The sequence below is a fragment of the Homalodisca vitripennis genome, chromosome 2, assembly GCF_021130785.1.
Source record: "Homalodisca vitripennis isolate AUS2020 chromosome 2, UT_GWSS_2.1, whole genome shotgun sequence".
NCBI classification, from domain to species: Eukaryota; Metazoa; Arthropoda; class Insecta; order Hemiptera; family Cicadellidae; genus Homalodisca; species Homalodisca vitripennis.
In genome coordinates, this window is record NC_060208.1 from 62,020,967 (window position 1) to 62,041,357 (window position 20,391).

The 20,391-nt window shown below is 33.9% G+C and overlaps 1 protein-coding gene across 4 annotated transcripts in view; it reads left to right on the plus strand.

The window, feature by feature from the left end:
• The window catches only part of LOC124354043 (protein tweety), a 178,124-nt gene that overhangs the window by 128,729 nt on the left and 29,004 nt on the right, over positions 1-20,391 (plus strand). For all 4 annotated transcript variants that reach the window (XM_046804202.1, XM_046804205.1, XM_046804203.1 and 1 more), the window contains 3 exons: positions 2,906-3,061; positions 12,275-12,435; positions 13,011-13,122. In XM_046804202.1, the coding sequence (XP_046660158.1) occupies positions 2,921-3,061; positions 12,275-12,435; positions 13,011-13,122 (414 nt within the window). In that variant the 5' untranslated portion in view covers positions 2,906-2,920. The remainder of the gene's footprint in view (positions 1-2,905; positions 3,062-12,274; positions 12,436-13,010; positions 13,123-20,391) is intronic.

The window sequence follows — 20,391 nt, forward strand, 5'->3', positions numbered from 1 at the left end:
TTTTAATCATAAATAATAAATTTGTTGGTTAGTTATTTTTATATTAGTGTAATTTAATAAATATGGAATATTAGACTAAAAGTTGAGTATGAGTTGTGGATATTACATTTTTAATTAAAACACATGAATTAAATTTAGTATTGTTCTACAAAATATTGGTTTTAAATTGGTTTTTACTGATTTAGAATAGTTATTGATTGTTGTTTAGATCTAGAAAATATACAGTGTATGTTGTAGTTTTACCACTTTTTTAGAGTTTGTCTTGACTCTATAGAATGATTAAACATTGGTAGAAAATGTATGTACTTACGTACATATATTGTGCACTCTGCAGATCTAGCAAGACTATATTCACTTTAAATCTATTTGCTTTATAACTTCATAAGGTAATCTTACCTTAATAGGTATGGTCTATGTTTGTTTGTATATGAATGTGTGCCTGCATGCAACTTTATGAAAGTCGAATTAATGGATTGAATTTGTAAGATAAATGCTATGAAAAATTGTTATTATTATTGACTATTGCAGTACAATGTAATATACAGGGTGACAATTAAGTCTGGAACCTCTTTTTTTAATTTTTGAACCACAATAGAAAGAAATACCAAAGTTCACACATGCTTACTGATGATAGTAACATACACATCTGCCCAATTACCGACCGGATAATCCCTTTGGGGGACAGTCCACAAGGAGTCAGACAAAATTCTTAAATAGCAGCATAGGTCAAGTTTGGTATCAAATTAAAGGTCTTACTTAGCAGAGTACAATGCCGCAAACTGGACTTCAAAAGGTGGATTCATTCAGTAGTTATAGCTATTTGAATTGTAAAACAATTGAACAATGTAAATTATTAAGTATTACAAGGAAACACCAATTTTTAAGTACCTGTGATCAAAGTAAGTGTTCAAAATGTTCCCCTCCCATCGTCTGGCAATGTCCTAGGCGGTTGTAAAAGCCATCCACTGCATTTCGAAGGTAGTCACGAGGAATATCTTGAGCTTCTTGGACTATGAGATTTCTTAGGTGCGCCAAATCTCGAGGCTTAGTACGATAAACTTGATCTTTGAGGTATCCCCAAAGAAAAAAATCCAGCGGAGATAAATCAGGGGAACGATCAGGCCACTCTACTGCACCACGTCTTCCAATCCATCTGTGAGGGAATATTGTATCCAAGTATTCTCTAACAAGGAGAGCAAAGTGTGGTGGCGCGCCATCTTGTTGGAAATAAATTCTTTGAAATTGTCGACCAAGAGCAGCTTGTAGTGCAGGAGTTATCTCATTTTGGAGCATTGCTTGATACGAGTCACATTTAAATTACCTTTGATAAATAATGGGCCCACAATTTTATTTTCTATAATACCTGCCCAAACGTTAAGTTTCTGTGGATGCTGTGTATGACTCTCTTCTTTCCAGTGCGGATTGCTGTTGTCCCAATACCGACAATTATGTCTATTGACACTGCCATTCAACATAAATGTTGCCTCATCAGAAAATAAAATATTGTTCAAAAGGATTTGTTTTCGGTCAATTCTATCCATCATTACTTCACAAAATTCGAGCCGCCGATCGAAGTCGTCTTCGTTCAGTTCCTGAATCAGATGTACTCGGTACACCTTGAAAGCTGCCTTTTTTAACACTTTTCTGACTGACTCATGAGACTTTTCATGAGTTTCTGCAGCAGGTCTAACTGATTCATTTGGATTCTCGACGAAAGACTGAAGAACATCTAATGATGCGGCTTCACCCGTCACTGTTGGTCTTCCAGTTCTGACACAATCGTTAACGCTACCAGTCTCTACAACACGGGCCACTGTCTTTATTACTGTGGACTTAGAGATAGGATATCTCTCTGGAAAAGTATCATTGAATAAATTTTTAACTGCTTCATATGATCTTTCATTATCTCCCCACCCACGCATCATTAAAAGAGTTATCCTTTCACGCTCACTAAGTGACATAACAGTAAATAAACAAATTAATAACCAATTTTAAAACTTGTTAATGACTGAGAATTATTCCATCTGCATAACTAAACCCGCTGAACGCTTCAGTGCAACTGAACTGTTGCCTTCCTAACAAAATACAGATAACAACGGTTGCAGTCAAAGTTCACTTGGGGGTCAAAGTTCACTCTTTGGGAAAACCCAAAGTGCCACTTTCACATTATAACAGTAGTTGTGTTATTGGTAATAATTATTGATTCCTGGCTTCGATTACTACATTGTCAGATGATGGGAGGGGAACATTTCGAACACTTACTTTGATCACGGGTACTTAAAAATTGGTTTTTACTTGTAATACTTAATAATTTAACAATTGTTCAATAGTTTTAAAAATTCAAACCGCTATAACTAATGAATGAATCCACCTTTTGAAATCCGGTTTGCGGAATTGTACTCTGCTAAGTGAGACCTTTAATTTGATACCAAACTTGACCTATGCTGCTATTTAAGAATTTTGTCTGACTCCTTGTGGACTGTCCCCCAAAGGGATTATTCGGTCAGTAATTGGGCAGATGTGTGTGTTACTATCATCAGTAAGCACGTGTGAACTTTGGTATTTTTTTATATTGTGGTTTAAAAATTAAAAAAGAGGTTCCAGACTTAATTGTCACCCTGTATATATATATATATATATATATATATATATATATATATATATATATATATATGTATATTTTTTTTTCAACACAATAAATATATTCTATACTATTAATTTAAACATATCCTTTTATTCAATTTAAATTTGTTATCTAAACAATCCGTAACCTTTGAAGGCTCAATAAGCCTTTAAGAAGACCATGCCGCTCCTTTCATTCAAGTTTGATTTTGAAAGAAATTGTAAAACTAATGCATCAATGATATTGGCCAGTAATAATGGTTGACTGTCATCTCTGTTGCAGGAAATGACCTGAGGGATGGCCTCGCTTAGTGGGTTCGAAGGGCCTCGGTACACGGCCCCACCCCTGGCCAGGTTTTTCCACAAGCTACCACATCTTAACATCAGCTTGCATCTCGTCAACTCTACGTTTGCGCCGGACAGTGAAATCTACCTTGAGGTGAGAACTTGTACTTTTTTTTATTAAAACCAAGATTTGACAACACCCAGAGTTTGTTTGCTATATAACATTATTGTATGCCACTCAGAGATTTTGATACTCGTAAGTAATGGAATTAAGTTTAAATAAAGATTTTTTTAAAGATTTCATGTAAAAAAATTATTATTTTTTGCCTATCAGAATTTGAAAGAGTTTGGTATAATAAATGTAATTGAAATATTAATGTAATAAATGCTTATACAATATGTTAAGAATAGATATTTTATTCACAAAATAAAACAATGTTTACAATTTGTATCTTCAGTAGTAGCAAAAAATACCATTGTTAAGCTCCAGCTTGTTGTCATTTTAAATATTATGTGCTTGTTATCCAACTAAATTTATTGGTTGTAGTCTTGTACAAAAGCCAAAGTTTTTCAATCCAATCATAGCTGATTTCAGCTTGCTATTTGGTAATTTGCTTGCTAATTTGTGTAATCACAAAAATAATTGTTATTTGATCATTTGGAAAGTGTCTAATGTCTTTGCATTGTTCACTATATATTGTATTACAATACAATTTGTTTATTGTTGTGTTTTGTATTGTATATTGTGTTGTTGTATGTATTGTATTGTATTATTATATTGTAGTATAGTTTTTAGCAAAGTTACAAAATGTTTGATACACTACTTTTGTTTGATAGATTTTTATTTTGTTTATATAATATTTACAAAAGGTATCAAATATAAATGATTTTAAAATCAAATATTTAATCTATAGCCAAATAGGTTTTACAAGTATATATATATATATATATATATATATATTAGTTTTTTATTTCAATATAGAAGTATGTATTATTAGCAGTGTCTGTTTTTTGTTGTATAAAGTTCTATATTTTCCCAAACTCTTTTTTTGAAAAGTTCAAACACAATCTCCACATTTAATAGTTAAATGTAATAGCTAAGTTTAATAGTTTCTCCAGTTGTAGAGGCAACTAAGGGTCAGTAACAAATATTTAGTTGATACCACATGTTTTCTGGCACAGATTAAAGCATATGGCCCAAATGTTATTTTAAAATATTTCTTTAGATTCTGGCTTATGAAGAATTTACCCAAGAAATCTTTAATTTTGAAACTTTTTTGTATTTAAACAAGACAAATCACATTTTTTTAGCATTGAGAGGTGTATACCATAATCCATTAGTAATAATTACTTATAGCAACACAATCTAGATTTTTCTGATTTTCCAAACATTTATGAATTGTTTAGTTATAAGTTAGTCAGTCCCCTTCAAAGTTAGGTGACCTCTGAACCGTTTCTGAAGGAGATTCACAAAGTTTTATTAATAAAATCGAATGTTGCATATAGAAGTATACCTTTCTACCAGGTATCTGTTGCTGAAAAGAGGCATATCTTGCTGATATTAATAGGAATAAAATGTCTCACTTCATCTAGAAGGTCTTATACTCGCTCCTAAGAGGTTTTACATAAGTTCTAAACCATTCCGTTGTACCACACCATTGTTACAAAAATATTTTTTAAATTTGTGTTGCTAACATATTTATTAATAATTGCAGTTTTTAATTGTCATATTCATCGACAATTAAAACCAAGTAAGTTTTAGTTTTACTTTCATATTATTTTTCATTTTAATTGAGAATTTTTCATATCCAACAATAATTTTATTTTCATATTATAATAATGATTATAGTTTCTTGTTTTATTACCAAAATCAGACACAAGGAACTTTATGAACCCAGTTTGTACCCGGACTGTTGCACATTTCTAAGGTTTAGGCCTCACCACGTCTCAAGCCCTGCCACGTCTTATTTCCCCTGAGACACGACTTGTGCTAGACTTGTGGATCTAGGGTTCTGTATTCCTTTAGTGGAAGGAAAATACTGTCTTTAGAAAGACTTTCTCAGATATGTATCTGATTCATGGTTGTGTATTAGTTATCATTTCAATATTTATCTACAACTAATTGGAGTTTATAATAAACAAGACATTTTTAACCATTGAATATTTTAGGAAATTTTCCCTGAATAAAAAGAAGTGAATAATATCATAATACTTTTATATTGTAATTATTATATATGGTTTAATAAGAAGCATGGTAGAGTACTTAAATATTTACGAATCTAAACAGTTTTTTCTGCATGTTTTGCATTTTGTACTTTTTACTTGTATAATAACATGTACAAGTCTTAAATGATTTATGGTAATTTTTATAGGAATCATTTATCTTGTTGAAAGTAACTTAGTGATGAAAACAAAATAGGTGTCTACCGGTTGCAGAATGGTGGTAATTGTAAAACTTTGATAATAATTAAAATTTCATTAAAGCTAACATAACAGTACAACATTCTGAGAAATCAAAGAATTCTTTCACAAAACATGACACTCATTTGGAGGCTCAATTAATTGTTTACCTGGCGGAATCATACTTATAATTACTCACTGTAGCTTAGAGAATTAATTTTTATTGTTTCTGTATAGATTGGATTTACATAACATTTTTATTAATACAAAAAATACCAACTATGCTAGATATGGTTATAAAAACAAAATAAAAGCACTTATAGACCTTTATAATTATGGAACAAAATACTTCTTTAGATAGAGAAAAAAATCACTTATAATAATTACCCACAAATTTTTCAATGTAGTTTAAAAACCTGTAAAATTGATTTCATACAAATAATGTGTTTATAATATTTTAAATGAATTTAGAAATTTAGGAGAAAATTTTGTTTTGTCAAAGATTTCTCACAATTTGTAATTTTCTGTTGGGATATATCCATATTCTGAAATCCAAACCTACAGGGGTTGAAAATTGCCTATTTAATTTGTGTGGGAGTATATGACTACTGATTAGAAGGTGTTGTGTTAAACAGGTTTTGATTGTTAGCTAGGACTTAAACTAGTATCCACCTAGCAGTTACTCGCGGCTTAGCACACAATATCTTGTTGAAAAACAGGGACACCATGGACATATTCTTTTTATATGACATTCTAACCGTTCTCCAGATAACAGATATTAAGTGACATATAAGTCCCTAAAAGATATACCAATCTCCTAATCCATGTGGACTAGGTTTTAATAATAATGTTTTGGGACACAAATCAGAGGGCAAAACATTTTTATGAGTAATCTTGAAATAACTTGATATTTACTCCAAAATAAATAGTATGATGTCTGATTGAATTACTATTTTAGGCCAGTGTGAAGGAATCATAAAGCCAAAGTTGTTAGCTTTTCATTTAACACACTTATGATGTAATAAATGTTAGGACTGTACGTAGTTTAAAATCAGAAATAGGCAGATTTTAGGTTCATATCATGTCAGTGTTCATGGTTAGCAGCTTCATATGTTAAGCAAAATAATTGCTAACGGTTCTTAATTTAGGCTTTGTGCATGTATTCATGGCTCGAATTAATTATATTTCCGACATGAAGGTTGAATTTGCCTTGTTTCCCTGTTCAAGAAACTATAAATATACATACTCAGATCTGAGAAGCCTACTTCAGTTATGCAATTTACTTTCAATCTAAGATATTTCTGGTTTCACAGTTGGGATTGCTTTGTTGTCCATATAAAGTAGATATATACATGCACAAGTCTGAGAAGCCTGCTTCTATCCACCTCTTAATAGACCACTTAGATGGTCTTTATTTTATTTTTTTACATTTTTTTTAAGAACTGTTATCACTGTCATACAAAATACATAGCCAGACTTGTCACTAATAACTAGAATCAGTTAGTAATTCACTAATGTCTCTGTAGTTGGAGGTGCATGTCAAGTGTTAGTGAGGGCTTCTTAGCCCTAACTTCACTTGGTAAAAGCTATCCCAGTTTGACATCTGTCCAATATTATGTAGGGAGTGAAAGGGTTATTTTAACAGTGATAACTGAGTTTCAGATCAGAGATTGAGAGATTGTAAGTAAGTTTTCTTTTTATGTGAAATATTAATTTATGTAGTTTATATTTACAGATTATTTGCAAATAATGTACAGAACGGCAATAGCACTGTTAACATTTTTTTTAATAGAAAAAGTAATTTTTCAAAGCTAGGGAATTTATGTTTTGTGACAGTATCTTAAAATGACCTTCTATTTTATTCATGGGGGAGGACAATGTTGTCATTGCCGCTGTAGAAACTCGACTGAGCTAGGCTAATGGGCCTCGACGAGATGTGCTGCTATTTTATTCATAGGCAGCACAACACACTAGGGATCTTTGTCTCTGTAAGGGTGGAGTGTTAAACATTACATTTTCTCCACACAGCCACTGTGAATTTGATTTTTGGTAAACTTTTTTAGGTGTATTTAAGTTACAAAACAATTTTGTAACCCCTACATATATACTGTAATTAAATAAATATGAAATGTAGCATTCTATACAAATACAATATAACTTAGCTCTAAATTTCTTATACACGAAGACATGGGATCACATTCACGAAGACATTTAAGGATCCATTCTGTTTGAGTGATATATTTAATAGGTAGTTATTTTGTTAGTGTAGTGGATCAACTATTAAATGGACTCCTTCTAATACAGTTAGAACATACTGTCAATAGTAATCAAACCTTCCTACAATTCCAGTGCCCAGCCTTGGTTGAAGTTGTATTGATATCAAGTCAAATCAATCATAGATAAATGATTGACTTTATCAAGTCAATCATAAATAAATGCTCAAGTTGGTATGACAAGTACCAACAAGATTAGTTGAATTTAATCATTGGTATATTCTTAGAAAGACTCAAAATCACAGAAGTTATTCCAATTCACAAAAAAGTGATGTAACAGACATTAAAAGTTATTATCCAGTTTTAATCATAGTATCAATATCAATTTTTTCCTCAAATCATTAAAAATGCAACTGATAATAAAAAGTTCAGTTTTGTTAAAAGAATATCTAATATTGGAGCTTTATATTCACTACAAAATCTGTACAAATTCCACTCACCTCTTGTTTTTTTGTTGTTTTTTTTTTAACAATATTAGTTTTACAAAGAATTAATGAATTACACATGAATTATGATTTATTTTAGTTATTTTCAGCTTTCTAAAACTAGGGTCTTTAATTTTTTTTGCAGTATAATAAAATAAAGTTGTAAATTACTCATGAGAAAAGAGTTTTTTGTAGATGTTATTTGCCAACAAACATCTGTTTTCCAGCTTTGTAACACAACATAGTAACTATTATTGTGTGAACATAAATAATATAAATGTAGATTGTATCTTTAAGTTCCTGTTATTATATCAGCTAAATGAAAGTTGTTAAATCAATTATGAGTCAGAGATCAGTACAGGAGCATAGAGTCTGGAAGTGCTCCTCACTGAATGCACAAGTGAACACACATGGGTGCATGTAAATGGTGCATCGTCAAGGACTGCATTGACATTTGGTCCTGGCTTCTGTACAACTCTTATTGTGTCAAATGTGGGTCAGTTGATTTGTCAGCTTGTTATTATTTTGTGAGATTTGTATTACTTGTGTACATTTGTTATTCTTTTTATTGTTGTTAGATAATTAAATTCGCAAAATTAATGGCATAAATATCATATTGTGTAAATCATATCGAATTAAAATCATTTAATTTTTATTGCATTTTTGACTTATTCATTGTATTAATTTCTAAGAACAAAAAAGTAATTTTGAATTTAGTAGATTTGACAGTAAAATAATAAACTGAATCCAGTATAGAATACCTATGTCTATCAATCGTTAAATGGTAGGTAGAAAATCATACATTTTGATAAAACTTTTAAGAAAGAAAGATGATTTTGCTCACTAATTTGCTTTTTTTCATTATAATTCATATAATACTCTGAGACAATTCTCCCCCCCCCCCAAAAAAAAAATTGTAGTATCACAATGATCATTTGATTATTCATTTCTTTTTCTCTACTGAAATCGTATTTCCAAACCCAAAATAATCAACACATACTTTATAGAAAATTGTTACTGCAAATTTAAAAATATAAGCTAACACTCTTCCTAATTAGGTGAGGTAAACGTTTTCCACAAGTAAGAATATCGTAAAAATTAGAACACAATTTTCTATAATGTTATTATTGATAATATGTACATTCAACTTAATTATTATATTGCTTAAAGTGAGGCAAATTAAAAATAAAACTACAGCAAATTACAAAAATAATTTTTGAGGGAAATTATAAATATCAAATGGACTATAATATGAGTAACTATTATACTATATATAATGTATTATAATAACTAGTAAAGGAAACTTTATGGAGCAATGCTAATGGGTGAGAATAATTGTTTTGCGACTACAATTGAAGGAACAGCTGTTAGTCCGGGATGGGTGTTAAAATAGACAACAGGCGGAACAATTTCCTCATCAGAGCCCCACCTAACCAATTCCCTCTGCTGCGTCGGTTGAATTATGCATCAGCCTTCACTAAACGACACAGTGTTAACTTCTTAACTAATTTCACTCTTATTCAATTGCTCTCTTTTGCGATGTTCTTTTCTGATCATGAGGCTCACTTTATATTCTAACCAACCACATGAGAACTTTACGATCAAGGTAGATGTTCCAATGCCAGAATAAATATTCAGAAAAATGTATATGTTATTAGACAGGGTATTACAAAAGTCCCAGACTGGCTTAGTGATGTGTTTATTGTTTAACTCATAAGAGTGAAGAGTTGCTCATCAAACATGGGAAATAAAACCTAGTTTTTTGTACAATCAGAGACTCTTCACTTCCTCAAAAAGATCCTTGAGGAGTTGGTATGGCAAGTAAACATAGATCAAAACATCCAGTTGTATATAATTTTAAGTGTTTCCAAGAGTAAAAATAATATATAATAAAAATTAAGCTTAAAATAATGTTCATATTTCTCTCATATTCTTTCATATAAAATAAGATTCATGTTTCACAAGTTCAAAAAAAGGTAGGTAATTGTCATGATTTTAAGTTCTGAAATATCTGGGACAAGGGGCAATAAAGTCTTCTTATTTAATATTTTTTCTGTTCAATAAATGTTTGAAATATTATTGAAAGATAAACTATAAGCTATAACAGACTGTTCTAAGCCAAAGTAGGCTGTTCTAGCATAATCTCCAAGTCCACAGTTCAGTCTAAGTTATAAATAATCTGCTCTTGACATCCTAGAGCTTAGGTGATTGATAAGAGAAGTCCATAACTGATTTCAAACTAAGTATAATAGATTGAGTTTGTTATCCCGTGAAAGCTGTTAGCACCAACGTTGTAACGCTCACATTGTCCTCTCTATTGTAATCAGCACAGAGATAAATAGAAGCATTGACATAACTTATGATATGTGTAATTTAAACTAACTATAGAGCCTTGCAAAACTCAATAGAAAGACATACTTATGTCCATCCTTCCCTTATATAAGTACATCTGTGTCGCTGATAGTAGTCATGCTCTTATGAAAAACAAACTCATTACAATCATTATAAGCCAATATATTTTAATTTATTGAGTGTCATCTGCTTATTTCTGTTATCTGTTGATAAATTTATAGTTAAAATGCCTTTGTATTGGTTGTATGGCTTTGAAAGATTTAAACTTCAGTGAATGGAACATTTCATGTGCTGTCAAGAAATATAAAATGTCCACAGTAAAAATTAAATTAGTTTTGTATTAAGTGCATGTCTTTAGAGTTAGTGAAGTTGACAAACAATATGTAGGTTGTGATTCCTGACTTAGGCGTGCCACAACGCTTTAGTAAGATTTGTTTATTTTAACCTAGTTTGTAATTATGTATTAGGTTAGTTCTTTACCTGAAGAAGAGATCAGATTGCAGATCTCGAAACGTAGTGTTACTGTTTTCTTGTTTCACTGAACGATGGCAAATGTCCGGAAAAATCCTGTTTCCTTCACAATCCTTCCATCGTCAAAAATAACCTTCAAACAAAGACTTGAGGATCTTCAAAATTAATTATTATTGGAATCTACTGCTCTCCCAGTGAGGATGAAACATTTTTTCACAGCAGTTAAAGTCTATATTGAGGTAAATTGAGCAGAAGCAGTTCTCAATTCATCCTGTGAGATTTCAATATCAGCATGCTTGATTATATTAACCTTGATTAATTACCGAGAGATACATACACTGAAATGTATGTAAGTGTGTACCAACTTTAGCCAAGTTGGTGTACTCCTCCCATAAGTCATGGCCACAATGGAAACTACATTATTAGTAATGTCCCAAATGAACTTGTTTCAGTTGTCCATACAGTAATCTCCACCCATGAAACCCGGGAAGCCTGCTGCATGGACTGACAGGGGCACTAAAAGATTCCCTGGTTATCTCAGTTTGAAGGGGTGCAACCAGTGGCTTAACCCACACTTCCATATTGTAAAACAAGGACACCATATTCTTTTTAAATGATATCTAATCACCTCTGGTTAGAGTTTGCCTTTTTTGGCACTATCAAAAAAATATTTTAAGTATTATTGTACCACTGTTGATTTGGCCTCGTTTCTCTGATCAAGAAAATATATATACATACAAAGGTCTTAGAAGTCTGTTTCACTCAAAAGACAACTCAGATGCGTAATATAACAGTCTTTAAATTTTAATAAAAGTTTAAAGTAACTTGGTCTTTGATATCTCATTACAGTTAGGACTGCATACTTAATATTTGCTAAAACACAGTTAACATATATTTTTCTTAAAACATAATTGTTTTATACACTCTGTGCCTAACAGTGATTCCAGTACAAATCTAAATAAGAAATAGTTACTATCAAGCTTACTTTATGTTTTCAACACTACAATTCAAAATAGTGGTTAAATGAATTAAAAATATGGTTGAAAAGAAACACTGGTAAATGAATACAAATTTTTCAATATTAATTTTATTATTGCAAAGCCTTTTGGAATCAATGATTCCATTATCAGGCAACTTCATTTGTGTACAAGCTCTTTCAATTTGTTTGCGGTAAACTTCAGAGACCAGTGGAGTGTAGCCTGGAGAGATTTTTGAATTAGAAAGAGGGTTATTTGTTAATCCATGTAAAATTTCAGTACATCGGTCTAATAGTTTTTACGTGATTGTGTAAAAGAGATTGAATTTTAATACAATTTTTGATTCATTGCACTTTTTTATATTGAGTCAAATGAAGAACTGGTGACTTTGGCCTCTTGATAGGATAAACAGCTGCAGCCTTACCACCATGTTATGGTGAAAGTTTGATTCATCCCCTCTCTATTCTAGTCACTGGGTATCCTCGGTTCCTTGCCTGCAGCCTGGCTGATCCTCACTCTGTTCCTGCTGCTGGTCTATTTACTCACTCGCTGCTGCGATCGCAAGCCTCGGCCCAAACACAGCATCGTCATCCTCAAATGGACACTTTCCTTCTTCACAATTCTGTGCTGGTGAGTAATAATCTTGTAGTCATTTCAAAATGTTTATTCATTCCAGTAATAGTGTTCTGCTAGTTTGTCAATAGTTAAGGTAAGAAGAGAAATTAAAAAAATTACAAATACTGTTTAATAACTATCATAGTAGTATTTCTGCACTGCAAGAATCAGTTTAGAGATTATTTCTATTTATATATTTTATCAATAAGAAACCTAAAATATATTTCATATTGTAGTATGGTGTTATTTTTCATAACTTAATGTTATTATAATACATTATATTCAATATATCAAGGCAAAACTATTAAAATAAAATGTACAATATTTATCATGTAAAATTCTGCTTTTATTTTCTATGTTATTGGTCTAGTTAGTTGATCCAAATTAATAGTATAGTTTATATATACCGTATCACTCAGTAGGGCTATGAAAAACATGAAGTACGATCCTGAACGGTTTACAACACTAAAGTCACTCCGGATGGCTTTCCGAAATGTTCCAAGTTACAACAATATTAAATTTAGTCAAGATGTTGTTTAGAAGTTTTAGTTGATCATTTGTATTCAAGGTAAGACCGTTACCTGTTGCAGTGGTGCCGTGGGAGTTGGTCTCTACGGCAACGATGATGTACACAACGGCATGCTGGAACTACTTACAGCAGCACGCTCCATCGATGATATTATCGGCAACATCAAGAACCAGGTACATTACCATATTGTTTACTGTCGTTGAATTTTTAGAAGAAAAAGCAGTTTACACCAAGAAACTGCTGTTATTAGTTTCTGTAGTTTTATTTTATAGGTGAATCTTTTACACTTCACTGTCAGGAGAACCCAATGTTAGAGACCTATACAAATTCAACTTTATTTATACTTGGTAGCAGGCTCTCTTCGTGTATAAACAGTGTTTTTTTCAAAAATATTAAGTTCTAATCATTCTCGTGGTTCATTGGTACAAGTTACAATATCAATAGTATATTTGCATTTCTTCACCATTATTGGCTTTTCAAATCTCCTCATGTCATGTCATATTTGCACAATCCTGATTTATAAAGAATTACTTCTATCATAGACAGTATACTGTAGTCTAGTCATGAGGCGACCCCTGGTCTCAGCATATAGGCAAATTCAAGGTGCCAATCACCTCTCAGGAGACTCAAACTAAAATTGTGTGCACTAATGTTGCAGACGTAATTACTGACTTAAGTGTTTGCAAGATTAGGTGATACCACTACAATACACAGCTGCACTGTGTACTGTGCCAGGGGTCGTCTTGTGACTCACCTACAGTAATAAGCAAACATTTTGTTTTCCAAAATGATATGATTACTTATACTTTAAAACTTGTAACTAGAAAATAAACATTTCACATGTAATCCATAAAAATGAGTTAATTGTTTCACTTAAATATTAGCTTATTAATTTTGTACCGAAAATCAATAAATAACAAAAAAAAAAATATTTTTTATAAATTTTATCAGCATAAAATTGAAAATTTTAATGATACAATTGTAATGTCAATTTTGTATATTTTTATATAGTTATATAACTTTATACACATTCATATACTACAAGAATAAAACAGTTCTGTCACAAAATGGAATTAAAATTTTTGTAGAGACACATTAAACATTGTTATTGTTCTTTTTCATATATTTCTCTGTAAAACTTATTATTATTGATTTTCCCTGACGTCTAAATTCCAAGATATGATGCTTGTTGTGTGTCATCAAGAATTTTTCACTTCTCTTCAATTCAAACGGTGCAGACCCAACTCCTATTCATGTCATCCTTCAAGGTTTTTGCACTCCCCAATGGGTAAAAGAGAGGTTTTCAGTACACTCCAGCTTGTCCAAGAACTGACGAAGTACTTTAGCTTACCAATGTTTCCTATGAGTTATATCTCATAAACCTTAATCAGTGTTCCAATGGCTTGCTTAAACTCACCGCAATCTAAAACAATATGATAAAATGTTTATACAGGGTGACCATTAAGTCTTAGGACGACTTTATAACTTTTAAACGACAAGAGATATCGCAACCAAATTTGGTATACCGTTACTGGAAATTGTAAGCTACTTTTCTGTGTACATGGTGGTCAGATTTCACCTTTGGGGGACGGCCCGTCGGGGGTTATAACAAAATCTTTAATGACAGCCTATGTTGAGTTGTACATCATTTTAAATGTCTACTTAAACTGAAAACAATGCCGCAAACTGGACTTAAAAAGGTTGATCCAGTCAGAAGAAATCGGTGTTCAAAGATTAAAAAATGTTTAACCCTTTGAGCGCCAAGTGCCGACATATCGGCAAGCAGAGTAGTTACGAATATGGCCAACTGCCGAGGTATCGGCTAGGGCGGTACACGTGAATACGGCCAAGTGCCGATATATGGGCAAGTAATACTTTTTTATTTATTGATCGCATAAACAAACTAAATACTATCAATATTGGTACAAAACTAAAGCTTTTGAATATAGCTGTAAAGAATATTTATTATACATGCAGTACTGAAGCGGTGTTTTATGTTTACAAAACAAGCGAGAAGTTACGTGATTCAGAAGGCTGTGGCGGCACTCTCAGCTGATCGCTTCCCGCGTCACATGGTCATTACTTGTTGTTATTTTCGCGCCATTTCGCTATTGTTTGTTTACCAGCTAAGGTTTATTTGAGTCTTTGGTGAGTTGTTGTGTATAATTCTTCTGTTTAGTATTGTTGGATGTGAAATATGAGTGCTCCCAGTAAAAAGAAACGTTGTCAGTCTCCTGCAAGTGAGAATACATTAGTAAGTGGTTTACAACGTGAAGGAAATGCAGCTTTGATTGATAACAGTGATGATAGTTTTCAAGATGACACTACGAGCAGTAGTAGTTCATCTTTGGATGGTGACAGTGAAAGTGTTGATGAGCCGGACTTTGAGCCGTACCCGTCAACATCGGACAAGGTAGGCCTAGGCCTAATGGTAATTTCCACCTCCCTCTCCAACCCCCCAACTTGTATGAATCGTCATCGGAAGATGAGGCCCCACAACATAGCCAGAATGCTAGAGGTGGTCCAAGACCAAGAATGAGAGTTGGTCGTGCTCCTGTTCGAGGAAGAGGTGGGGGGCAGATGTCGACCCCACCCAGAACCAGAAAGTAGAAGTTGGGATGAGCTAGCAGAAGAAATTGATCAAATCAAATCAAATCAAATCATAATTTATTTCCCAAAAATATTTACATGCTAGCACATTTACTATCAAATCTATATTATCTTGTTACTATAATAATTTAAATGTGTACTTAAAAAACATTAAACATGAAAATATTACACTCATCAAATTAAAGTGGCCTAGGAAAAATGAGCCTACATGGGCAGAAAAGCCTGTGCGTAGGCTCGAGTTGCTTTCCTGGATATTGTGGACGAATTGAATCGGGTGATTCAATTCAATTCGGGTGATCGTGGGTTCGACCATCAATTTACTTTTGAGGAACAACCTGGCCCTAAACATTGCCCTCCCGTAAATTCCAGGCCTATAGATCATATCAATCTGTTTTTTTAACCGCTACATTTATTGCAACACTGGTAACAGAGACAAACCGCTATGCAACTCAATTTATGTTGGCTAATGTCTTATCTCCTCAAAGTCGCATGAAGGATTGGGTCAGGGTTACTGTAGATGAAATGAAAGGGTTTTTTGGCTGTCATTATAAACATGGGCATAGTGAGAAAGCCTAACATTAGAAGTTACTGGGCTAAAAATGCGGCTCACTCTACAACCTTGGTTTCGAAAAATGTTTTAGCCCGAAACCGATTTGAGTTAATTTTGAAATGCTTTCATGTTGTTGATGGGAACACACATTGGCCAGAATTGGTGTGAACAAAAACTATGACCCCTGCGGTAGATTCTCCAACCCGTCATTGAACATGCCAACCGAACTTTTCAAGTTTCACTATACCCCCTATCAAAAAGTGTCCATAGACGAGTCATTAGTTGGCACGAAAAAACGAACAGGTCTTACTCAATATCTGCCCAAGAAAAAACATCATCGCTGGGGAGTAAAACTGTGGGTACTGTGTGACTCAGTTACACACTATTGTTTGTCTTTTTTTGTTATAAAGGGGCACAATACGCAACTGATAGTGAACGGAGAGAAATTGAAACGCAGTGGCTTGAGCCATTACGTAGTAATGAAACTACTGCAAATGATACATAAACAAAGGAACCCTTCTAAACAAAGGATACCATATTTTTTGGACAATTTTTTTACCACTATTTCACTGGCCAGAGAATTATATTCAAAAATGACCTGGTTGACTGGTACAAATTTCGGAAAAATAGAAAGGGAGTAAGAAAACCTTTGCTTGGAAAGTATGGTGTTGGTCAAAAAAGGTATCTCAGGAAAGGACCCATATTGCAGATGGCATGGCGTGAGAAAAATAAGCAATAAATCACAGTTTATTTTAGTTCTTCTTCTAAAAGCTTGGCAAAAACAGTTCAATTTACACGCATGAGACGGGGGAGAGTTATAATACAGGGCTGTTTTTTAAGTAAGGGCCGTTTTTTTTTTTTGTAAATAAACAACAATTATTTTTTTCAAAATACATTTATTTTCAGAATCTGCATACTTTTCTTTATTTTTCTACATAGTTGCCTTGTTTTGTTAAGGCACTTATCATATCTTAAAACTAAGTTTTGAAATCCCTCTTCAAAGAAATCTGCCGCCTGCTCTGACAACCAGGAGTTCAACGGCCCGTCCTTGACTTCTTCGTCGTCATTGTAGCGCTTCCCCACCAAGATGATTTTTCAAGTAACGAAAAAGGTGAAATCGCTCGGAGCAAGGTCGGGGTTGTACGGTGGATGATTCAAAACTTCCCAGCCAAAAGAGTCGATCATTTCCTGTGTCCCGAGCAGCGGTGTGAGGCCTTGCATTGTCGTGGAGGAGCAGAATTCCCTTTGTCAGCATGCCGCGTCTTTTGTTCTGAATGGCGCGTCGGAGACTGGCCAGGGTTGCGCAGTAGGCTTCTGAGTTTAATCGTCATTCCTCGCGGCATAAAGTCCACTAGCAAAACACCGCGCCTGTCCCAGAACACAGTTGCCATAACTTTGCGCCGCGACAGCGTTTGCTTGGCTTTGACTTTGACTGGAGATGTTGTGTGCCGCCACCATTCCATGGACTGTTGCTTTGATTCAGGAGTGAATATGGGATACCCATGTTTCATCTCCTGTGAACAATTCGACTCAACATGTCGTCTCCTTCCTCGTCGTAGCGGGTCAAGAAAGTCAAAGAACTGCTTAAATCTCTTTTTTTTGTGATCCTCAGTGAGGAGTTTGGGTACCCATCTTGAGCACAATTTTTAAAGTTTAGGTTTTCTGACACAATTTTTGTACATACTGACCTGGACACTTGAGGAAATTCCATAGAGAGAAGTGGTTATTGTGAACCGTCGGTCCTCATGAATTTTTTGCGTCAACTGCAGTAAATCAAATCTCCCCGTGATCACAGATGGCCGGCTGAGCGATCTTCATCGTGGACATTTTCGCGGCCATCTTTAAATTCTCGGACCCATTTCCGCACTTTAAACCTTCACTCATTGCCTTGGCACCATACACCTCACAAAGCTGACGGTGAATGTCAGCAGCCGACATGTTTCTTGCAGTCAAAATCGTATCACTGACCGAAAATCTCACACGCGGGCGGGTGATTCGATAATCTTAAACATTTTAAAGATCCACAGTAATGCATACAGGTTAGCTACAGAGCTGCAACTGGCATGAAGTTTGTTCGCTAAGAATGCCAGGAGGCGGGGCGCACGCTCGTTACGGCAGGAACGCGAACTACTACCCGTGTACGGGAGAACGGCCCTTACTTAAAAAACAGCCCTCGTAAAAAGAAAGCCAGACATAGTTCATGAATACAACATGGGTATGGGTGGTATAGACGGTACCGACCAGATGTTATACACATACTTGGATGAAAGACGTAATATGAAAACATGGAAAAAAAGTAATCTTCAACATTTTTTGGTCGTAATGGTACTCAACGCCTACAACTTATATAAATTGAACACGACAGAAAATGTACTAAGTCGGTTTGAATTAACAGTTTCAATTGTCGACGACTTAGCGCTCCCGTGGCTGATGACCAGGACCAATGTAGAAGCTGAAATGGAGAGAGCTGATGGTCCAAGGAGACGGGGTTTACAAAAAATTTCCAAAATGGTAAGGAAAAAAGTTGTACTGTATGTACCGCGCCGCAACAATCCTGAAGGGAAACGCCGGAGAACACGGAACATGTGTCTGAACTGTGAAGCCGGTGTTCACCCTGAATGTTTCATGAAACATAACTGCCCATAAAAAACCTGAAGGATAAAACTGTAAATATGTAAATAAGTGTTTTTTTTCGTGTGTTAATTTTTGTGTGTGTTTTTGTATCTCATTTTATGATTCAGTGCTTATTTCCACTTCATTGGCCAGACATTTGGCTTCACCAAAACATATATGCCTAAGGTATGTAAAAGTAACTATTTTGTACTTATGCTGAATAATTAATTAATATCATACATGTTGTTTGAGATATTTCTTTCAAACTTTGTATTTTTATTCTTAGATAGATATGAAGTAACATGGCATATATTAGAAATGAATTAAATTGTGTTGAAATGTCATTATGTAGCTGCAAAAATTAAAATTTACTAATAAAAAAATATATACAAAATGTAAACTAAAAAATTAATATTTTGCAAAAGTATGAAAAATATTTAAATAGCACTTGCAAATAGGTCAGATTATTACCTGCAATAGCAAAAAAAAAAACAGAACTCATTTATGTTTATTTACTCAATTGTTATAGAATTTACCGTGAAGGTCTACAAAAAACACTGATTTAGGACTGGCCATATTCGTATGTACCAGGTGTAATTGGTCTGGCCGTATCGGGTTTCGCCCCGCGCTAGCTGCTTGGCGCTCAAAGGGTTAAACGCTATTATTACATAAGAAATAACTAATAATGTAGCTGTAAAGACTTAATGAAAGTCTTTTAAAGTAGGTGTTCAATATGTTCACCATCAGTCGTCTGGCAATGTGCTAACTGGTTATAAAAGCCGGCTACTGCATTTTGTATGTATTCTCGTGGAATAGCTTGAGCTTCATGTGATATCCTATGTCTGAGTTCGTTCAGATCTGTAGGCTGAGTTTCGATACACTTTGTCCTTGATGTAGCCCCATAGGAAGTAGTCAAGCGGAGTTAGGTCAGGGGAACAAGCCGGCCACTCAATCGCACCACGTCTTCCAATCCACCGGTGTATTACAGCGTCTAATAGGTTAATACTGCGTCTAAGTATTGCCTTACCTGAACACCATAGTGTGGCAGTGCTCCGTCTTGTTGGAAAAAACATGTTTGGAAGTCAGCGCCCAGAGTAGCTTGTAAAGCAGGAACAATCTCATTTTGGAGCGTATAATGATACTTGTTGGAATTTAAATTTCCATCGATGAAAAATGGTCCTATAATTGAATTACTCGTATGTACGATACCTGCCCATACGTTTAATTTTTGGGGATGTTGTGTGTGACACTCACTCATCCAGTGTGGGTTAACATTATCCCAATACCGGCAGTTATGCCTGTTAACATGGCCTTTCAACATAAACGTTGACTCATCTGAGAATACAATACCGTCTAAAAGTATTTGGTTTTGGTCAATTTTAATTATCATAATTTCATTGAATTCCCTCCGGCGATGAAAATCATCTTCGCTTAGTTCCTGCAACAGGGTAACACGGTATGCTTTAAAACCAGACTTCTATAATAATTTGCGAACTGATTCACGACCTATTCCATGAGATTGTGCTTCTGATCTAACTGATTCGTTTGGATTTTCAAAGAAAGACAGAAGAATGTCTAATGAGCCGTCTTCGTCTGTCACAGTACTTGGTCGCCCAGATCTGGCTCGATCATTAACACTACCAGTGTCTACAAAGCGAGCAACTGTGTA